General features: G+C 49.1%; 1 protein-coding gene across 4 annotated transcripts in view; it reads left to right on the forward strand.

Annotated features, from left to right (window-relative positions):
• Positions 1–1,289: 1,289 nt before the first annotated feature.
• CLTC (clathrin heavy chain) overlaps positions 1,290–18,875 on the forward strand; it is a 105,960-nt gene continuing 88,374 nt past the window's right edge. For 3 of the 4 annotated variants that reach the window (XM_075336226.1, XM_075336227.1, XM_075336228.1), the window contains exon 1: positions 1,291–1,584. In XM_075336226.1, the coding sequence (XP_075192341.1) occupies positions 1,543–1,584 (42 nt within the window). In that variant the 5' untranslated portion in view covers positions 1,291–1,542. Of the gene's footprint in view, positions 1,585–18,875 lie in introns of all 4 variants that reach the window. The other variant, XM_075336225.1, reaches the window with a different exon arrangement.

Below are 18,875 nucleotides of genomic sequence, written 5' to 3' on the forward strand. Positions count from 1 at the left end.
TGCCGCACCCAGAGAACAGAGACACCCATCTGCCCCATGCCGTTTAGGTGTGTATTATAAAGTGATTTTTATGTTCTACACAGCAGCCTGGACTCTTATACACAGCATGTTAGAATGCTGTATATAAGAGCCCATTGATGCTGGCCACAGCTTATAGGCCCCAAATCTGGTGACAGGTTCTCCTTAAATCTAATGTCACCAGGTTTTTGCTACCTTATCTGGGAGCAGCACGATGAAGTGACAAAAACCCTTATGCCAGCGATGCTTTACTTTCAAAGCTGCCTTCTGCAGTTTTGATTAAATCATTTCCACAAATATGCCAGTTTTCTGAAAGCTGAGCCCTTTATAACCCTAACCACCTCACTGACAGCTGTCAGTGTACACTGTGCATAGGCAGAAGGCTGCCAATCAGTGGTGGGCGGGTTATACAAAGCTCATGAATATGGAAGAGTATATGGCAAGTTTACTAGTCCTCCAGTGATAACCACCTGCTGATACAGCCTGAAGCCCAGTAATTGACACATCTCTGGAATCAGGATCTCTGCCCCTGCATCATGCTGCTCTCAGATCAGGTGACAAACTGCTGACAGATTCCCTTTATTGCAGATCTGATTTTGGTTACTGCACAATGAATAAAAAAAAAATCTCCCTATTCAACAAAACATGTCAGATCCTTTCACCTTGGATAACTGTGATCTTGGTCTTATTTATTTGGCCTGCTGCCTGCCATAATGACCTTAGTCAAGGTTACAAGACCTCCTGGAGAAGGGGAAGGCGTGCTGCTATAGTCCTCATATCCTTGCAGCTTCCATGACAATACTCCTGCTGGGTTTATCAGTGACGAGAGCTGGACTCTGGTTAGGCACATAGACAGCACTACTGACCATGCTGGCACAGTGCCCCAGTCGGTCATGGTGGGCACCCAGCACCCTGCCTCGCAGGTGACTGACAGAGGCACTCGGACTCACAGTCTCAGCACCAGCTACAGCAGCATCATGTGACCACGAACTCAAGGCCAAGGTACAAATTTTCCGGAAATGACGTCACGTCACCCAGTCGCATGATGTGGCAGAATGAAGGGAGAAAATAATCCCGGATGATTCAAATAAATATTCACGGAGTGTTTTCCCCCCAGGCCCCAGTATGGAGCAGCTCATAAACACATACTGAAGCCAGGCAGCTTCTTCTCGCACCTGGTAAAGGAGCCCTTATTAGCTCACTAATCAGAGAAGCACAGTGATATCCCTCCGCCGGGCGTTGAACGTACGGCCGTGGTAGCTATAGGTAGTATTCCTGCGCGGAGAGGGGGCGGGGCGCAGAGTGAGGGTGAAGCTGTCGTTCCGGATTGCAGAGGCAGCTCCCCCGTTTCCGCCATTGCGGCTCCTGCCCTATAGTCAGTGAGGACCAGCCGGAGGACGCGCTCGGAGACAGGCGGCGCACCGAGGACATCCGTCTAGTATTCCCAGCCCCTGAGAGAGCGAGGCAGCCTGCGAGAGGCGGGAGGTGACATCCCGGAGAGAAGCAGCACAGCTCGTAACCGCCATGGCTCAGATACTACCCATCCGCTTCCAGGAGCACCTGCAGGTACCGGAGCGCAGCCCGCCGCCCCCGGGGCCTGACATCCAGGGCGGGAGTCTGTATTCACTGTTACCCGCCCCCTGTCAGTGTGCCCACACCGCCCGGGCATCCGTGCCCTCCTCCTGTCACCCTGCCGGTGTCACCTCTGCCCGGCGTACATGATGGGGAGAGCAGTCCTGAGAGGCGTGCTGGAGGTGCCCCCATAACCTTGACTCCTCGCTTCATTCAGTGCCATGGCTGCAGGCCTGTAACCCCTTCCCTGCTGATGTCACAGGCGGAAGAGGCTCTAGGTGGATACGAGTGACGGGAGATATGGGGCAGGTGGATGGCCAGAAGGGAGTGCCACTGACAGGCGTTGTGCAATGTGGCTGCCTGACGAATGAATGACTACAGGAAGAGGGCAAAGATCCTCTGTGCATTGTGGAGGCCTGGGACCCCGGCCTCCTCTGTACAGTGTGGAGGCCTGCCTCCTCTGGGACCCTGGCCTCCTCTGTACAGTGTGGAGGCCTGCCTCCTCTGGGACCCTGGCCTCCTCTGTACAGTGTGGAGGCCTGCCTCCTCTGGGACCCTGGCCTCCTCTGTACAGTGTGGAGGCCTGCCTCCTCTGGGACCCTGGCCTCCTCTGTACAGTGTGGAGGCCTGCCTCCTCTGGGACCCTGGCCTCCTCTGTACAGTGTGGAGGCCTGCCTCCTCTGGGACCCTGGCCTCCTCTGTACAGTGTGGAGGCCTGCCTCCTCTGGGACCCTGGCCTCCTCTGTACAGTGTGGAGGCCTGCCTCCTCTGGGACCCTGGCCTCCTCTGTACAGTGTGGAGGCCTGCCTCCTCTGGGACCCTGGCCTCCTCTGTACAGTGTGGAGGCCTGCCTCCTCTGGGACCCTGGCCTCCTCTGTACAGTGTGGAGGCCTGCCTCCTCTGGGACCCTGGCCTCCTCTGTACAGTGTGGAGGCCTGCCTCCTCTGGGACCCTGGCCTCTGTACAGTGTGGAGGCCTGCCTCCTCTGGGACCCTGGCCTCCTCTGTACAGTGTGGAGGCCTGCCTCCTCTGGGACCCTGGCCTCCTCTGTACAGTGTGGAGGCCTGCCTCCTCTGGGACCCTGGCCTCCTCTGTACAGTGTGGAGGCCTGCCTCCTCTGGGACCCTGGCCTCCGCTGTACAGTGTGGAGGCCTGCCTCCTCTGGGACCCTGGCCTCCGCTGTACAGTGTGGAGGCCTGCCTCCTCTGGGACCCTGGCCTCCTCTGTACAGTGTGGAGGCCTGCCTCCTCTGGGACCCCGGCCTCCTCTGTACAGTGTGGAGGCCTGCCTCCTCTGGGACCCCGGCCTCCTCTGTACAGTGTGGAGGCCTGCCTCCTCTGGGACCCCGGCCTCCTCTGTACAGTGTGGAGGCCTGCCTCCTCTGGGACCCCGGCCTCCTCTGTACAGTGTGGAGGCCTGCCTCCTCTGGGACCCCGGCCTCCTCTGTACAGTGTGGAGGCCTGCCTCCTCTGGGACCCCGGCCTCCTCTGTACAGTGTGGAGGCCTGCCTCCTCTGGGACCCCGGCCTCCTCTGTACAGTGTGGAGGCCTGCCTCCTCTGGGACCCCGGCCTCCTCTGTACAGTGTGGAGGCCTGCCTCCTCTGGGACCCCGGCCTCCTCTGTACAGTGTGGAGGCCTGCCTCCTCTGGGACCCCGGCCTCCTCTGTACAGTGTGGAGGCCTGCCTCCTCTGGGACCCCGGCCTCCTCTGTACAGTGTGGAGGCCTGCCTCCTCTGGGACCCCGGCCTCCTCTGTACAGTGTGGAGGCCTGCCTCCTCTGGGACCCCGGCCTCCTCTGTACAGTGTGGAGGCCTGCCTCCTCTGGGACCCCGGCCTCCTCTGTACAGTGTGGAGGCCTGCCTCCTCTGGGACCCCGGCCTCCTCTGTACAGTGTGGAGGCCTGCCTCCTCTGGGACCCCGGCCTCCTCTGTACAGTGTGGAGGCCTGCCTCCTCTGGGACCCCGGCCTCCTCTGTACAGTGTGGAGGCCTGCCTCCTCTGGGACCCCGGCCTCCTCTGTACAGTGTGGAGGCCTGCCTCCTCTGGGACCCCGGCCTCCTCTGTACAGTGTGGAGGCCTGCCTCCTCTGGGACCCCGGCCTCCTCTGTACAGTGTGGAGGCCTGCCTCCTCTGGGACCCCGGCCTCCTCTGTACAGTGTGGAGGCCTGCCTCCTCTGGGACCCCGGCCTCCTCTGTACAGTCTGGAGGCCTGCCTCCTCTGGGACCCCGGCCTCCTCTGTACAGTGTGGAGGCCTGCCTCCTCTGGGACCCCGGCCTCCTCTGTACAGTGTGGAGGCCTGCCTCCTCTGGGACCCCGGCCTCCTCTGTACAGTCTGGAGGCCTGCCTCCTCTGGGACCCCGGCCTCCTCTGTACAGTCTGGAGGCCTGCCTCCTCTGGGACCCTGGCCTCCTCTGTACAGTGTGGAAGGCTGCCTCCTCTGGGACCCCGGCCTCCTCCGTGCAGTGTGGAGGCCTCCCTTATCTGGGACCCCGGCCTCCTCCGTGCAGTGTGGAGGCCTCCCTTATCTGGGACCCCGGCCTCCTCCGTGCAGTGTGGAGGCCTCCCTTATCTGGGACCCCGGCCTCCTCCGTGCAGTGTGGAGGCCTCCCTTATCTGGGACCCCGGCCTCCTCCGTGCAGTGTGGAGGCCTCCCTTATCTGGGACCCCGGCCTCCTCCGTGCAGTGTGGAGGCCTCCCTTAGCTGGGACCCCGGCCTCCTCCGTGCAGTGTGGAGGCCTCCCTTATCTGGGACCCCGGCCTCCTCCGTGCAGTGTGGAGGCCTCCCTTAGCTGGGACCCCGGCCTCCTCCGTGCAGTGTGGAGGCCTCCCTTAGCTGGGACCCCGGCCTCCTCCGTGCAGTGTGGAGGCCTCCCTTAGCTGGGACCCCGGCCTCCTCCGTGCAGTGTGGAGGCCTCCCTTAGCTGGGACCCCGGCCTCCTCCGTGCAGTGTGGAGGCCTCCCTTAGCTGGGACCCCGGCCTCCTCCGTGCAGTGTGGAGGCCTCCCTTAGCTGGGACCCCGGCCTCCTCCGTGCAGTGTGGAGGCCTCCCTTAGCTGGGACCCCGGCCTCCTCCGTGCAGTGTGGAGGCCTCCCTTAGCTGGGACCCCGGCCTCCTCCGTGCAGTGTGAGCCCAGGACCATCACGTCAGGTGGATCTAATCTATTTACAGCCATGAAGCCTTCACTGCACCCGAATATTCAGTGTGTGGATATGGTGCTTCTAAGAGTGGTCTATAAGGACTAGCCACACAGAAGCTGTAAGCTGCTGCCCTTTACCTGTCAGTAGTATGCAGGAGCTTGTGTGATCCCACCGTGGTGTTTGTATCTCCTCCGCTCTAGATGTGCAGGTGTTTGAGCAATCATTAGACCTATGGACATGAACTAACATTTATACAAGGAATCCTGCACAACCTAAACCTTTTTAAGTATGTATGTATGTATGTAGCATTAAAATACTTGATCCCTGGTTTCCAGCACCAGTTTACTCCTCTCCTGAGTCACATGACTTTAATTCTTCCTTTCATCCTTGTGAGCATTGGAAGCCAGTCTTTAATGTAAGGCTATGTGCGCACGTTGCGTACTAGCCCTGCAGATATTTCTGCAGCGATCTGAAGAGCACATGTGCGCTTTAGATCGCTGCAGAAATGTCCGTAGTGAGCGCCGATTCCATGCGCTCTGCCTGCAGCTCCTGCCATAGACAGAGCAGGAGCTGCCGGCAAAGCGCAGGAAAGAAGTGACATGTCAATGTCACTTCTTTTTGCGCAGCGCTTCGGCAGTAGCCGAAGCGCTGCGCTCTGAGACGCCACGTGCGCACGGCCCCTGCACAATCTCCATAGACTGTGCAGGGGACGCAGGACGCATGCAGCTGCGCTGCAAAGCGCAGCGTAACTGCATGAATTTACGCAACGTGCGCACATAGCCTAAGTCTATGCAGTCCTTGATGGGAGTGCTAAGGCCATGCTAGGTGCATCAAACTAGGGGCTGCTCACCTAAGAGCCACCTAGTCCGTGCAAATCAATTCGCACATCCCATTCTATAGGCTATGAAAGTGGTCTATGTCTACTGGAGTGCCACCGGAGGCCGCAGCTTTATTAGCCTGCCTTTCACAATGTCGTTGGGCATGTGACGTTGCGCCAGGCCAGATAATCCAAAGTAGAGATGACGGGTTAACTGTGGTTCTTTCCTAGCCAGCAGCCTCAGACCACTGTTGTGGCCGAGAGTGGGACTATGTACCACCGGAGCTGTCTGCCCAGATCTTTAACAGGTTTTGTGGGCATTTTATAAGGTCCCTTGTTTAATATGCCACTGCTTCATCGCAGGGAATTTTAAGAGCAAGGTTTCACATAATTGGTCTATTTTCCAAAAATTCTTCCCCCCGCAATAAAGCATTGCAAGTGGAATTGAAGTGCATCCAATCACACTTAAGTTGTGTGCAGCTATAGGTCAACATAATGCTCAGTTTTTGGATATAAATAAGAATGTTTTCAATGAAAGGGTTTTCGGTCTTCGATACGGTGAATCCAGGGTCCCCTGACTCTCATACAATTTTCACCTAATTCTGTAACCCCCAAGGAAGTGGTGAGGAGAGGCACAGCCACTTCACCTTTTATGCTCTGCCTGGATGTGGTGGCTGCCGTCTTACCACGTTGGACAGGTTCTGGGGATGTAGGCCTAAACATATGACCTATTCTGTGGATATGCCCTGAGTAGGAATACCTCTTTAACTGCCCACTCACAAATATTGAGAATGGTTAGGAGTTGTTCATTACAGGGTCCCTTAGAACAATCCCTCATTCAGACTTAGCAGTTGATCAACATTGTTTTTTTTAAAGGGAACCTGTCAGGTGCAATATGCAGCCAGAATCACGAGCAGTCCTGGGTGCATATTGCTAATACCTGCCTAACAGTCCCTGTATACACTAGCATAGATAAAGGGATCTATAGAAAAAGAATTTCTAAAGATCTTTTACCATATGCTAATGAGCGAGGGGACTAGTCCCCTGAGCGTTGCTTCCCTTGCTAGTCTCCTCTATTAGCAAGTTAATACACCCCTGTTGGCGTGCTAGCATGGTAATGAATGTACAGCGTCAAAGGATGATCTTGCTCACCTCTCCGCTGCCATCGCTGCCTGACACTGGATTTAGGCTATGTGCCCACGCTGCGGAAAAAGCGCAGAATTTTCTGCGGATTTTTCAGCAATCTGCAGCACAGCTACTCCCCAGCCATTTCTGTGGCATTTGGGAACTGCTGTGCCTACGCTGCGTTTTTTTCCGCAGCGGAAATAATGCGGATTTCCCTGCGGAAAAATCAGCAGCATGAGAATTATTCCTGCGGACTTCTCCGCAGGGTCCCATATACTTACCTGCCTTGATAGAAGACAACAATGTCACTTTCTCCGTCCGGTGCACAGGAGTGCGGTGGATCCAGGTACAGGAAGGAAGAGGTGGGCGGGGCCTGCAAGAGCTCCGGTCATGTGACAGCCGGAGCTAGTGCAGGCCCGCCCACCTTATCCAGCACAGTGCACCAGACGCTGACAGTGACCCGGCCGCCGGAAAGCGAGGTGCTGCATGATGGAGCTAAGTAATATGAACGCCCCGATCACTGCAGCACTTGCGCTGCATTGAGGGCCAGTGCCGAAGCCATGGTACTGTATCCTAAATGCAGAATGTCCACACCATATCCGCAGGACATTCCGCAATACATCCGCAGCATGGAAACAGACACAAGTTGTGCTGCGGATTTCTGGGAGCACCTGTGGAATGTCCTGCGGATATAACCGCAGGACACTGTCCCCGTGGGCACACAGCCTTAAGCTCAGTGCGCATGATCCCAGACTTCAGGTCATGCGCACTACTTCAGTTTAAAGCCAGGACGCGTACACTCAGCTTCATAGTACACATGACCGAATCACCGGGATCATGCCCTTGAGACGAAATCCATAATCGGATGCGATGTCAGCAGAGAGGTGAGTGAGATCATCCTGTGACGCTGCACATTCATTAGCATGTTAGCATGCCCACAGGGACCCACAGTGGCGTACTAACATGCTAATGGAGCCAACTGGCAAGGGAAACAACACCCAGGGGACTAGTCCCTGTGCTCATTAGCATATGCTAAAAGATCTTTAGAAATACGTTTTCTCAAAATCCCTTTATGCTAGCTGATGCAGGGATTAGCAGTATGCACCCAGGACTGCTTGTGGTTCTGGGTGCATATTGGACTTGGCAGGTTCCCTTTAACTAAATTCAGAAGTGAATAAAAAGTCATGTGTAAATGTAGGATCTGGCATTTCTAAATAGTACCTAGCATGAAAGCCTTGCCTTTGACTGATGCACTGTGACCTTGAGAGTAGGGGAATGTCTAGAATAGATGGAGATGTCTATTGGCACATACGAGTGATGTGAAGCTCCTATGATAGTTTACACATGGGGTTTTCGGTGAGACGACCTCATCTTGGAGATAAAGGGGCTATCCCATGATTGTTCTTCAGGAGTGCACCACTTGTTGGCCTCCAGCTTCCCGGGAGGGGGGGGTACATTCCTGAAGATTGACAGTTGAGGACGGTGGTATGGTTGCACAGTGGGCCTATATAGCACTTGCAAGCCAGATAGTGAATAACTTACAAACACACGCACCTTTCCTAGGAAACTGTCCACCTGTAATAATTGCTGAGGTGGCTGGTAACTTAGGCAGCAAGCAGTACACACTAGAATTAAAATCACTGCTCTTAAGAACGGAGAGGAGTTTTTTATAAGATGTAAGTAAATATGCAAACTAATTTGTTTTTACAGGCACTTTGCAAATTGTACCCATTTAATAAGAGGGTGATAACACTTTAACTGAATCTAGACTTGGGTAACACTATTTTTGGCTTTAGGTTGTACACCAGTAAGGCTGTGTGCGCACATGTGCTTTTTTTCATGCTTTTACGCTGCGTTCTGCACCGCAGCGTAAAAGCATGCGTCCTGCGTCCCCAGCACAATCTATGAATGTGCAAATTCCATCCGTACGTTTCATTTTAGAACGCAGCGTTTCGGCTGCTGAAATGTTTTGCCAAAACGCTGCGTTCTAAAACGCAACATGTCACTACTTTTGTGCGTTCCGGATGCTTTTCCCACGGTCTATGGCAGAGCAACCATCCAGAATGCATGAATTCCGTATGCACAATGCTTTCAAAACGCAGCTTTTCGGCTACGTTTTGAAATGCACATGCAGTGACATAAACACTGCAGAATAGAACGCAGACGTGCGCACATACCCCAAAGGGGCCCAAGTTATACATCTGCTATACCGTGATTTCTGATATTGACTATCTTGGGTTGTCTGTAAAATGCCTGACCTTATTATAGTGATGTATATCACCTTTAGGCATTCGTGACATACGTCATGAGGCTTCCAATAGTTTTTCTTGACATATCTGTTTAATAGAAGTCTGTGATGGATACCATGCAGTGGCTTTCGTATTCCATACAATTTGGCCATGTGGTAATGTTCGTTGTTTGGTGAGTATTTTACACCAGTATTCGTAAGCAAAACCAGGAGTGGGTGAGAAATACAGAAGTGGTGCTTGAGTTTCTATTAGGCCAGAGTCACACTTGCGAGAGACTGGTGCGAGTCTCTCATCGCATCACCCGGCACGGCTTGCAGCCGACCCGCTCCTGTCAAGAGACTGTGTGGCTGTGCCGGGTGATGCGATGAAAGACTCGCGCGAATCTCTCGCAAGTGTGACTCTGGCCTTATACTTTTCCTTTGACTCTTCCACTCTTGTGTTTGGCTTACAAATACTGATACTAAAACTATACAAAAACTGACCAAAACACTGCCATGTGAACATGCCTTTAGAGTGTGTGTGTATATTTTAATTTTTCTCTTTTTTTTTTTCTTTTTTTTTTTTTTGTCACTCGATTTTTGCGGACTGGTATGGGGTAGCTACATTCTATGCCTTTTTTTTTTTTTTTTCTTCATTAAGAAGTAGCGATACTTTTTTTTTTTTTTTTTATTCACTCTATAAGAAAAGAAAAAAAATTACATGTAAGTGGCTGCCAAATCTCTGCTTTTCCCTAGTCCTCCATTAGCCTTCCTTCAGCTTCATTGATATCAGAAAATATTAATTTTAGAGTACAGATGATGGCAGTGAAAGGTTCAGCACCTGTGTCCTCCTGTTATGCTTATCAGAACAATCAGTCTCCTGCAACAAATTTTAACCCTAGTGGTTCAGAAAAACATATGCTTAATAGTCATTTTTTTTTCCTATAGAAAAGCCAACATTTTTTTTGTTACATAAGATTTCATTCTGTTTGTCCCTGTTTTTCACATTTTGTATTTCATCCGAATCTTTCCTCTGCGCCCTTGTGCCGTCGGGGTGGCCGTCCTCTGCGCCCGTCCTCTGCGCCCTTGTGCCGTCGGGGTGGCCGTCCTCTGCGCCCTTGTGCCGTCGGGGTGGCCGGCCTCTGCGCCCCCTTGTGCCGTCGGGGTGGCCGGCCTCTGCGCCCCCTTGTGCCGTCGGGGTGGCCGGCCTCTGCGCCCCCTTGTGCCGTCGGGGTGGCCGGCCTCTGCGCCCCCTTGTGCCGTCGGGGTGGCCGGCCTCTGCGCCCCCTTGTGCCGTCGGGGTGGCCGGCCTCTGCGCCCCCTTGTGCCGTCGGGGTGGCCGGCCTCTGCGCCCCCTTGTGCCGTCGGGGTGGCCGGCCTCTGCGCCCCCTTGTGCCGTCGGGGTGGCCGGCCTCTGCGCCCCCTTGTGCCGTCGGGGTGGCCGGCCTCTGCGCCCCCTTGTGCCGTCGGGGTGGCCGGCCTCTGCGCCCCCTTGTGCCGTCGGGGTGGCCGGCCTCTGCGCCCCCTTGTGCCGTCGGGGTGGCCGGCCTCTGCGCCCCCTTGTGCGGTAACTGGCAGAACTTCTATCTATTACAATGTTAATCATGGACAGCAAATGGATGTGCTCTGTGTTTTTCACGAACCCATAGACTTGTATGTTTCATCCATGCTGGTGGAAAATTACGGACATTTAATTTCCTCATAGACTATAATGGATATGTGTTGTATCCATGAAAAACACAGAGCAGCATGTACGTGTAGCTTCTGAATAAGGTCGTAGTGAGACACAGGTGCTGACTAGAGATGAGCGAACCTGAGGTTTAGCGTTAAAAACAAAACAAAATAAAAACAGCGTTCGGATGCTGTATGTATGAACTCCGCTGTGCTCAGCCATGTGCGGGCTGCTTGCAGTGTGTGAACGGCTTGCACTGGGGGTAACAGATGTAGTGTGCAACAAACAAAAAAATGGAAAAGCCCCGCTCCCGGAAGTGATCGGTGTATGACTGGCTGCATGTGGGCAGTGGCCTGAGCTGCCCAATTAGTGTCTTCCATTCAGGTTCAGGTCAAGGTGCCGAACTGATATCAATGTAAAGTCCGGCTGAACTGATATGGAACCGCTCCTCTCTAGTGTTGACCTGTGCATTGCCAAAAATCAGTGATCCAAATTAGTACGTTTTGACAGTATATTTTTTGTACAGTAAAGTAGACAAATTCCTAATAAAAGTAACTTTCAAAGTTTAACTTTCCATGAGAATGATACAAAAAAAGTTTAGTTAGCTTAATAAGCGATGGTGTACAATGAGGGGTGCGTCTTAAAATCCAAATGTAACTTAGCAGGAAGTGAAGGATGGGCGCTGTGGTGGCAGTGATGGGGGCTGTGTGGAGCAGGGCGGTGCGGCTGGTGTCCCAAATGCTCTGTCGGCGGTGCGGGCTTCAAAGAAATCAGCCCGGAGTCGGCGCATGCGCAGATGGAGCTCTCAGCTCAAGATCTCATCTGCGCACGCGACGCCTCCGGCCGATGGATGCGTGGTGGCATGTGCGCAGATGTCATTGAGCCGAGAACTCAATCTACACACGCACTGATTCCAGGCGCCATGTCTTTGAAGTCCGCACCGCCAACAGAGCATCTGGGACACCTGCTGCTCTGCCCCTGCTCCACACAGCGAGCACAGCCACCCCACCGCAGCCAGCATTATCCTACTCCAGCACCCTCCTGTGATCCCGCTCCGCCGCCGCCCCCCTCGTTAAGACACCACCACAGTATGACTGACCCCATTTTTTTTTTTTTTTTTTTTTTTTTTACTTTTTTTTTTTCTCTAAATTGGGGTGTGTCTTCTAATCCGGTGCATCTTATAAAGCTAACAATACGGTAATAACGGCTATACTCCTTCATCTCCTATGTGGGTGCCGATCCAGCGATGTGTGCTCCTCATCTCCAATCAACATCCGCTTCATTCTCAATTCTTTTGGACTAAACTTTAATCTGGAATAAGTGATCGCTGCTGCCCTCTGATTTCCTCTGCATATCATTCCTTCCAAAACATGTGTTTGAAGTGGTGGCTGGCTGCAGGGCTCAAGTGACACAACGCCATGCGCGCCTCGGAGATGACGTGTCGGCGTCACAGGATTGGTGCTGAAAAAACCAAACCATATACTTTAGTGATCCCACGCCGACACTTCAACTCCTGCCATTGTGAAATTGACAGGTTCACTATCGAATAGAAAATTTCCACAGCGTGTGAATGGGGTTTAACATCTCTTCCACTCGCCTTCCTTTATATTCCACAACTATTCCAAAATTGTTTAAAAGAACAGAGAGTCCTCAGTGGTTGATACCTTTTAATGGCTAACTGAAAAGATGGTAATAATTGCAAGCTTTCGAGACTACTCAGGTCTCTTCATCAGGCATGGTATAACACAAAATCTGAAGAGTCACGTATTTATACACAACAGGACTTAGAATAGTGCAGTAAAAAAAAAAAAAAAAAAAAAAGAACAAGTTATATGAAACAGAACTATCTCTATGGCAGGGGGACAAGCTGTTCTAGCCATAAATACTGAAGAGTCACGTATTTATACACAACAGGACTTAGAATAGTGCAGTAAAAAAAAAAAAAAAAAAAAAAAAGAACAAGTTATATGAAACAGAACTATCTCTATGGCAGGGGGACAAGCTGTTCTAGCCATAAATACTGAAGACACAACTAATTCCAATACTTTACACAAATCAACATGGAAAGCATCCAGCATTTTTGTTGGGTGATTTCACCCATCTATCTCAGGATCTGTAGCAGTATTTGCAAAGCTTTTTCTATCATTAAAGTGTGGTTTCCATCAGCCTTTTATGACCGATCATTTAGGCAAGTAGTAAAAGTTTGATTGTAGTCTAACCCCAGGCAGTACCCAGCATTACTGAGGACAATAGGCCTCAACTCTATGGGACTTTCCCAACATCATGGTGGGATTTCTTTTTTCTTTTACCTTAGCAATCTGTACACCTTGTGATGTAGCAGTTTTATTTATTTCAGGATTTAGGTGTGTGAGTACTAGGCATCTGAATTATCTGCATTTTTCAGAAAGAGTAATGTATAACTAAAGGCCAAAATTAGAATTTACCGGATTATTACACTACAGCAGGACTAGGAAACAGATACTTTAGTACTGATAGAATGGATGCATTTTTAATGATGTGTTCAAATGACCCATGGTATTGATTGCCAGTTTCATTAGTAGGAATAGACATACATAAGGCTAGTCTGGCAGCACCTGATCACCCCTGTGGTGCCGCAGCCAAGATGGTATTTACCTGGGAAAATTCTAGTAGGGGTAGTGAATTATTGCCATTCTGTACAGTGTATATAGTGCCAGTACCAGCCTATATCATGTTTACAAGCTCGTTTCCATTTCCCATCTTTAATTTGCTGTGCAATGTAAGGCCCCATTCTGACGTCCAGCTTTGTTGTACGTGTTCTGTTCTTGTCTTTCAGGACTAGGTGTGTCCTCTATATTCTACAGGTGTTTTCACATTTGGCATCTTTCTTCCTTATCAGTTCGCAAATCCCCATTCAAAAAGATTGGATAGCGCTTGTGTGCCATTCGAGAGCTGTCTGTTATTCACTGGTTAATGGGTATGGGAAACGTGAAAGGCTTTATCATTTTCCTCTATGCAAAAAAAAACCCCATAACGTCCCACTAACCAAAAAAACAGCTGAAATTTAGATCTAGCACAATGACTGGAAAACCTTTTTTTTTTTTTTCTTCTATCATAGGTAGAGAAACCTTATGAATGAGGCATAAAAAAATATTAAATGTTATGCGAGTGTAAATGAAATAAAACATTTTGTTTTTTAGGGATCCTGTGTTTTATAGAATTGTGTCCACAAAATGTCAGCCCTTCCAAAACAATAGAGGTAACGAAAAGGTCCACAAAGCATAATATAGGCAAAGAGACCAGAGCTTTGGAGTTGGCCAACTTCAGAGCAGAATTTGCTACAATAGTAACAGAAGGAAAAACTACCAGAAAGCCCAATTGCAGAAGGTGAATCTTTATTGAGGTGAATGGTGAGCGGCACAATTACAAGAGGACCACCGAGATCAGGAGAATCCCGGATAAAATGGACTAGATGTTTATTAATAATTCCTGGACAATTAATTTAGCCATATACACAGTATAGAAGGATAGTAAAACTATACCCAGTATAGACACCAAGGTTGCCAATGGTAACCGGCATGGGTTCAAACAGCCATTAAGTCACATAGTATACATATCATCAAAAATTAAAGACTGAATTGTCAAATTGTTATAAAGTGACAATGGCTGTTAAGCCTGATAACCGCAACCATATAGACAAAGAGAATCAGAGGGACAAGTGTCCATCATAGAGTAAACATACCAAAGTGGATCCGGGAGAGACCGGGTGCCAGCGTCCACCCGACGGCCGTTTCGGCGAGAAAAGCCTTCGTCAGAATGCAGAATTATTACTGTCCTAGATTTAGGCACCATGGATCTTGTTGAGATAGGCAGAGACGGCTCCAAATTTATTACAGTATAAGTTGGAACTCATTAAAGATTGGCTTTAAAGCAGTAGTCAGGTCTCCGAAAGGGATCACGCATCCACTGGTTTGGTGAAAATTAGACTGGTGGTGGTCCGATATCTCCACTGATCACCACAGTTATGGACACCTTTCATCCCTGGCCCCAAGAATGCAGGCCTCAAAGATCAGTCCATGGTAGTCCAACGCTGATCTGAGTTGTTGCCGATCTACTGCAAAGATTAATATTAAAGAGGTATACTTAAGTCTTTTTATATATTCTTGTGGAAATAACTTATGTTTTTTCTACTCAACCCTATTTCTGTGCACTTGACATGCTTGGGAGTTTACTACCCCTTAGGCAAGGGCTAGACAATGACTGCAGTTGCAGAGCCATTTACAAGAGCTGAAAATAATTTTTATGCAGGACAGTTGTGACAAAAACGAGATTGTTTCAACCACAAATGTGTAAAATCTGGAAAATAAAAATGAGCAGGCCTTGGCAAATGACTAAAAGTTCCTGCTGCCTTGTAACATTACTATGTAATGCAGCTGTGACTGACCACCTAGTCCCAAAAGTATAGGACTAGAACAGTGACGTGTGTGTGTGTGTGTGTGTGTGTGTGTGTGTGTGTGTGTGTGTGTGTGTGTGTGTGTGTGTGTGTGTGTGTGTGTGTGTGTGTGTGTGTATATACACACACCTATGTTCTCATGTACTTGCGCCTTCTGACAGTTCTGTTGTTTCCAAAGAGTCCTTTAATTTAATTTATTCATCCCTTTAACATTGAATGACCTGCCTGTTGTGCTGAGGCGGCAGAATCCAATTGCGCCATATATATATATTTCCAAGGAAAGCGATTATTAATGTAGTGTGCTTATGAAATACGTTTTCTGTAAAAACCCGGATCTTTCATTACACATCAGTGTCCCCTGCCTCCTTAAACTGACTGAACGCATATAGATATTCAGCTTGAAACAAGGTCATTGTAGTCCCTAAGGAAATCCAGCTAGTGCACATAGATAAATAATATTGACGTGTCCGCCGAGTGATGAGTACTGCTGAAAGTATAAGTAATGCTATAAGTAATGCCCTGTTTGTATCTGTTACAGTCAGGAGAAATTAAGTTGGCTTCAAATTTCATATTTGTCCCAATAGAAAAGGAACAATATCTTGTGGATTATTATTAGCGATCAGCGAGCACTATAATGCTCTGTACTCGAAATGAGTAGCTTGGATGGACACGGCTTGAGTATCGTATGGACGTCCGACCTGTGACTTTACAGTATAAAAAAGCACAATGGGCGTGAGATTTCTATTAATCCCATCCGCTTTGCTTGTGCTGTAAAACACAGCGTTTTGGATGTAGCAAAATTATGCAGCGCCTAGAACAAGAGTAAAGGCTGCTTTACACACGCCGATTTCATGAGCGATCGCACCCGCCCCCATCGTTTGTGCGGCCCGGGCAATTTGTTGCCCGTGTCGCACAGTGAGTAACCCCCATCACACATACTTACCGTAACTCCCGATGACCTCGATGTGGGCGGCGAACATCCACTTCCTGAAGGGAGAGGGACGTTCAGCGTCACAGCGATGTCACACAGCCGTCGGCCAATAGAAGCGGAGGGGCGGAGATGAGCGGGACGTAAACATCCCGCCCACCTCCTTCCTTCCGCATTGCCAGCTGGACGCAGGTAAGATCTGTTCATCGTTCCCGTGGTGTCACACGGAGCGATGTGTGCTGCCTCGGGAACAATGAACAATCGGTGCGCAGAAGGACGTTCGATATTTTGAAAATGAGCGACGTGTCAACGAGCAACGATAAGGTGAGTATTTTTGCTCGTTCACACTCGCTTGTAGCTGTCACACTCTACGATATGTCAAATGATGCCGGATGTGCGTCACTTACGACGTGACCCCGGCGACCTATCGTAAGATATATCGTAGCGTGTAAAGCCCGCTTAAGGCTGTGTGCATATTGCATGCAGTTACGCTGCGTTCTGCACTGCAGCGTAACTGCATGCGTCCTGCGTCCCCTGCACAATTTATGAAGATTGTGCCTAATCCATGCCCACGTGGCGTAAATAGTCACTGTGTACACCACATGCTATCTAACGTCAGCAGCAAGCAAGCCTGGACAAAACCTTTAAGAGGGTGTCACTTGTTCAGGACTGTATTCTATTAGCCAGTGTGGAGAGTAGCTACAAATAGTCTTTCGATCTTGGGAACCCAGCCTTCCCTTTTTAACTTTTTTTATTTTTCCATCGACATGGGTATGATGGTTGTGTTTTGGGTTTTGTTATTTGGGGTTTTTGTTTTGGGTGGGTTGAGTTAGTTTTCATTTACAACATCCATTTTCATTGACCATATCCATTGTACAATATAATTTACTGAGAGCACAATGCAAATAGGATAAAATAGTAAAACATAAGCACAATTCTCCATGCCAATATGGTTACATGGACAACAAACGTGTGTGATTTTATTTAAGCATTGAAAAAAAATCATTATCCAAAAATGTAGGAGATAGAGATATATATATATATATATCTCTATTATATTATATTATATTATATTTTTTTCCCCTTAACCAATCTAGTTACTGAATTTTTTTTCACCCCTTAAGTAAAATCTATGCAGGATACTATGGTTTTGTTCTGAAGAATGGGGTAAATTGCCTTGAAATGCATGGACAAACCATTTTCAACTTAGTCCTGCTGGTCCATTGAGGCAGCGCGGAAGAACCACATTTTTTTTCCTGTTTGTCTCCAGATAAATAATGCTGTCAGAGATTGACAGCAGCATGTGAATGGTTGACAGCAGCTCTGGTCGCTGATGTTGGAGACATTTACAAGTTATATGATGTAGCTGGCATCGACCATGTGTGAAGGGAGATCAGCTTCTAAGCCCCCTCCACACATGCAAACCCAGTCATGGCATATGCAGTATGCACTCTGGGATCACCACATTACTATTTTCCCTATACTGCATTGTCTTTGCCTCACAAGTGAATTGGGTCCGCCACTATATCTTGTGTTTTAGAGGAATGGGGGGGGGGGGGGTGTTTTTAATGGTGTGAATGGCTGGTTTGTACAACTGTTGTATCCAGGGAATTTCTACCATTGTACTTATCTACTTACCATAGAAATGCTGTTCTATCCCATGCTTTGTAGGTGTGTCATTTATAGGGCAGTGGATGTATTCTGCCTCTGGTGACTTGCATTATTTCAGCTTGATGACTTTCAGTTGGAGGCGCATTTCAGGGCTTAGTTTTGTGAAATACATTGGGAAATCCGTTGAGAACAATGGTTAACATCCTGTTGTTAAACTAGAAGAATGCGGCCTGCTCAGCAGATCTGCGTCCTTCCTTACACTGCCTCAGTCTGCTGACAACTTTAGGGAAAATAGTGGAGGAATCCTTGTCAGCACTTTTCAATTTAGTCATTCCTGAAGCTAGAAACGTTGTCCCCCTCCCCCACACACACACTTCTTCTATATAGAAGCTTATGACCGCAGCTTCTGCAGCACCTAGAGAGAGTGAGAGTCCACGATCTGGTTGTCCCGGTCTGGTCACTATATGTATTCTGAGTAGTTGTAGTAGACGAGGACCTTTTCTTATTTATTTTTCCTAGTGGTGAATACATGGGGAAATGGCTCCTGTAATGAGCTTGCACACGTGGCACCAGGTTCAGCACTTGCAGGACATGTCTCCTTTGCATATTCTCACAGTTAACAGATGGTTAAATTTTCTTGTGATTATTTAAGGTAAATCTGTCTTGACTAAGTTGATTGGATACAGTGGCGTATAAGCCTGGCATCCAGTAAGAATGCCATCTGCTGCCTATTCTAGAACATGAATCCCACACGTGTGAAGAATCATTGTTATCCATTTAATATTTATATATTGAGATTGGGACTATGCTTGTACTAAGTCGCCAGTGTTACTATTCCACTGCACGTATATCTGTACTTTCTTTAGAAGCAAATGCAGGTTCTGACTATTAGATGTAATACTGAGCACTCTATGGCCCTTTTAATTATTTTACTCACATGGCGCTATTAATTCCATAGCGCTTTACAGATTTGATCACTGTCCCCATTGGAGCTCACAATGTAAATTCCTTATCAGTGTGTCTTTACAGTGTGGGAGGAAACTGGAGAATCTGGAGTAAACCCATGCAAACTAATTATTTTTTTTTTTTTTTTAATTTTTTTTTTACAAATTCTGGTTATGACTTACCCGGGCAGCTACTAGCAGTGCATTCATAATGATTGCAGAGAACATCAAACCTTTGCATTGGGGTGTATACTTCGGAGTTAGGACACTGCTAAGCATATAGTGGCCATATGTTGCCCATCGGCCTCCATCTGGTAGGCATTTCCTGGAAACTAATTTAGCACAATGGAATCTATGGGTATTATGTTAGGAGCTTTTCTGGTGCATTCCC

The sequence above is a fragment of the Anomaloglossus baeobatrachus genome, chromosome 2, assembly GCF_048569485.1.
Source record: "Anomaloglossus baeobatrachus isolate aAnoBae1 chromosome 2, aAnoBae1.hap1, whole genome shotgun sequence".
In the NCBI taxonomy this organism is placed as follows: Eukaryota; Metazoa; Chordata; class Amphibia; order Anura; family Aromobatidae; genus Anomaloglossus; species Anomaloglossus baeobatrachus.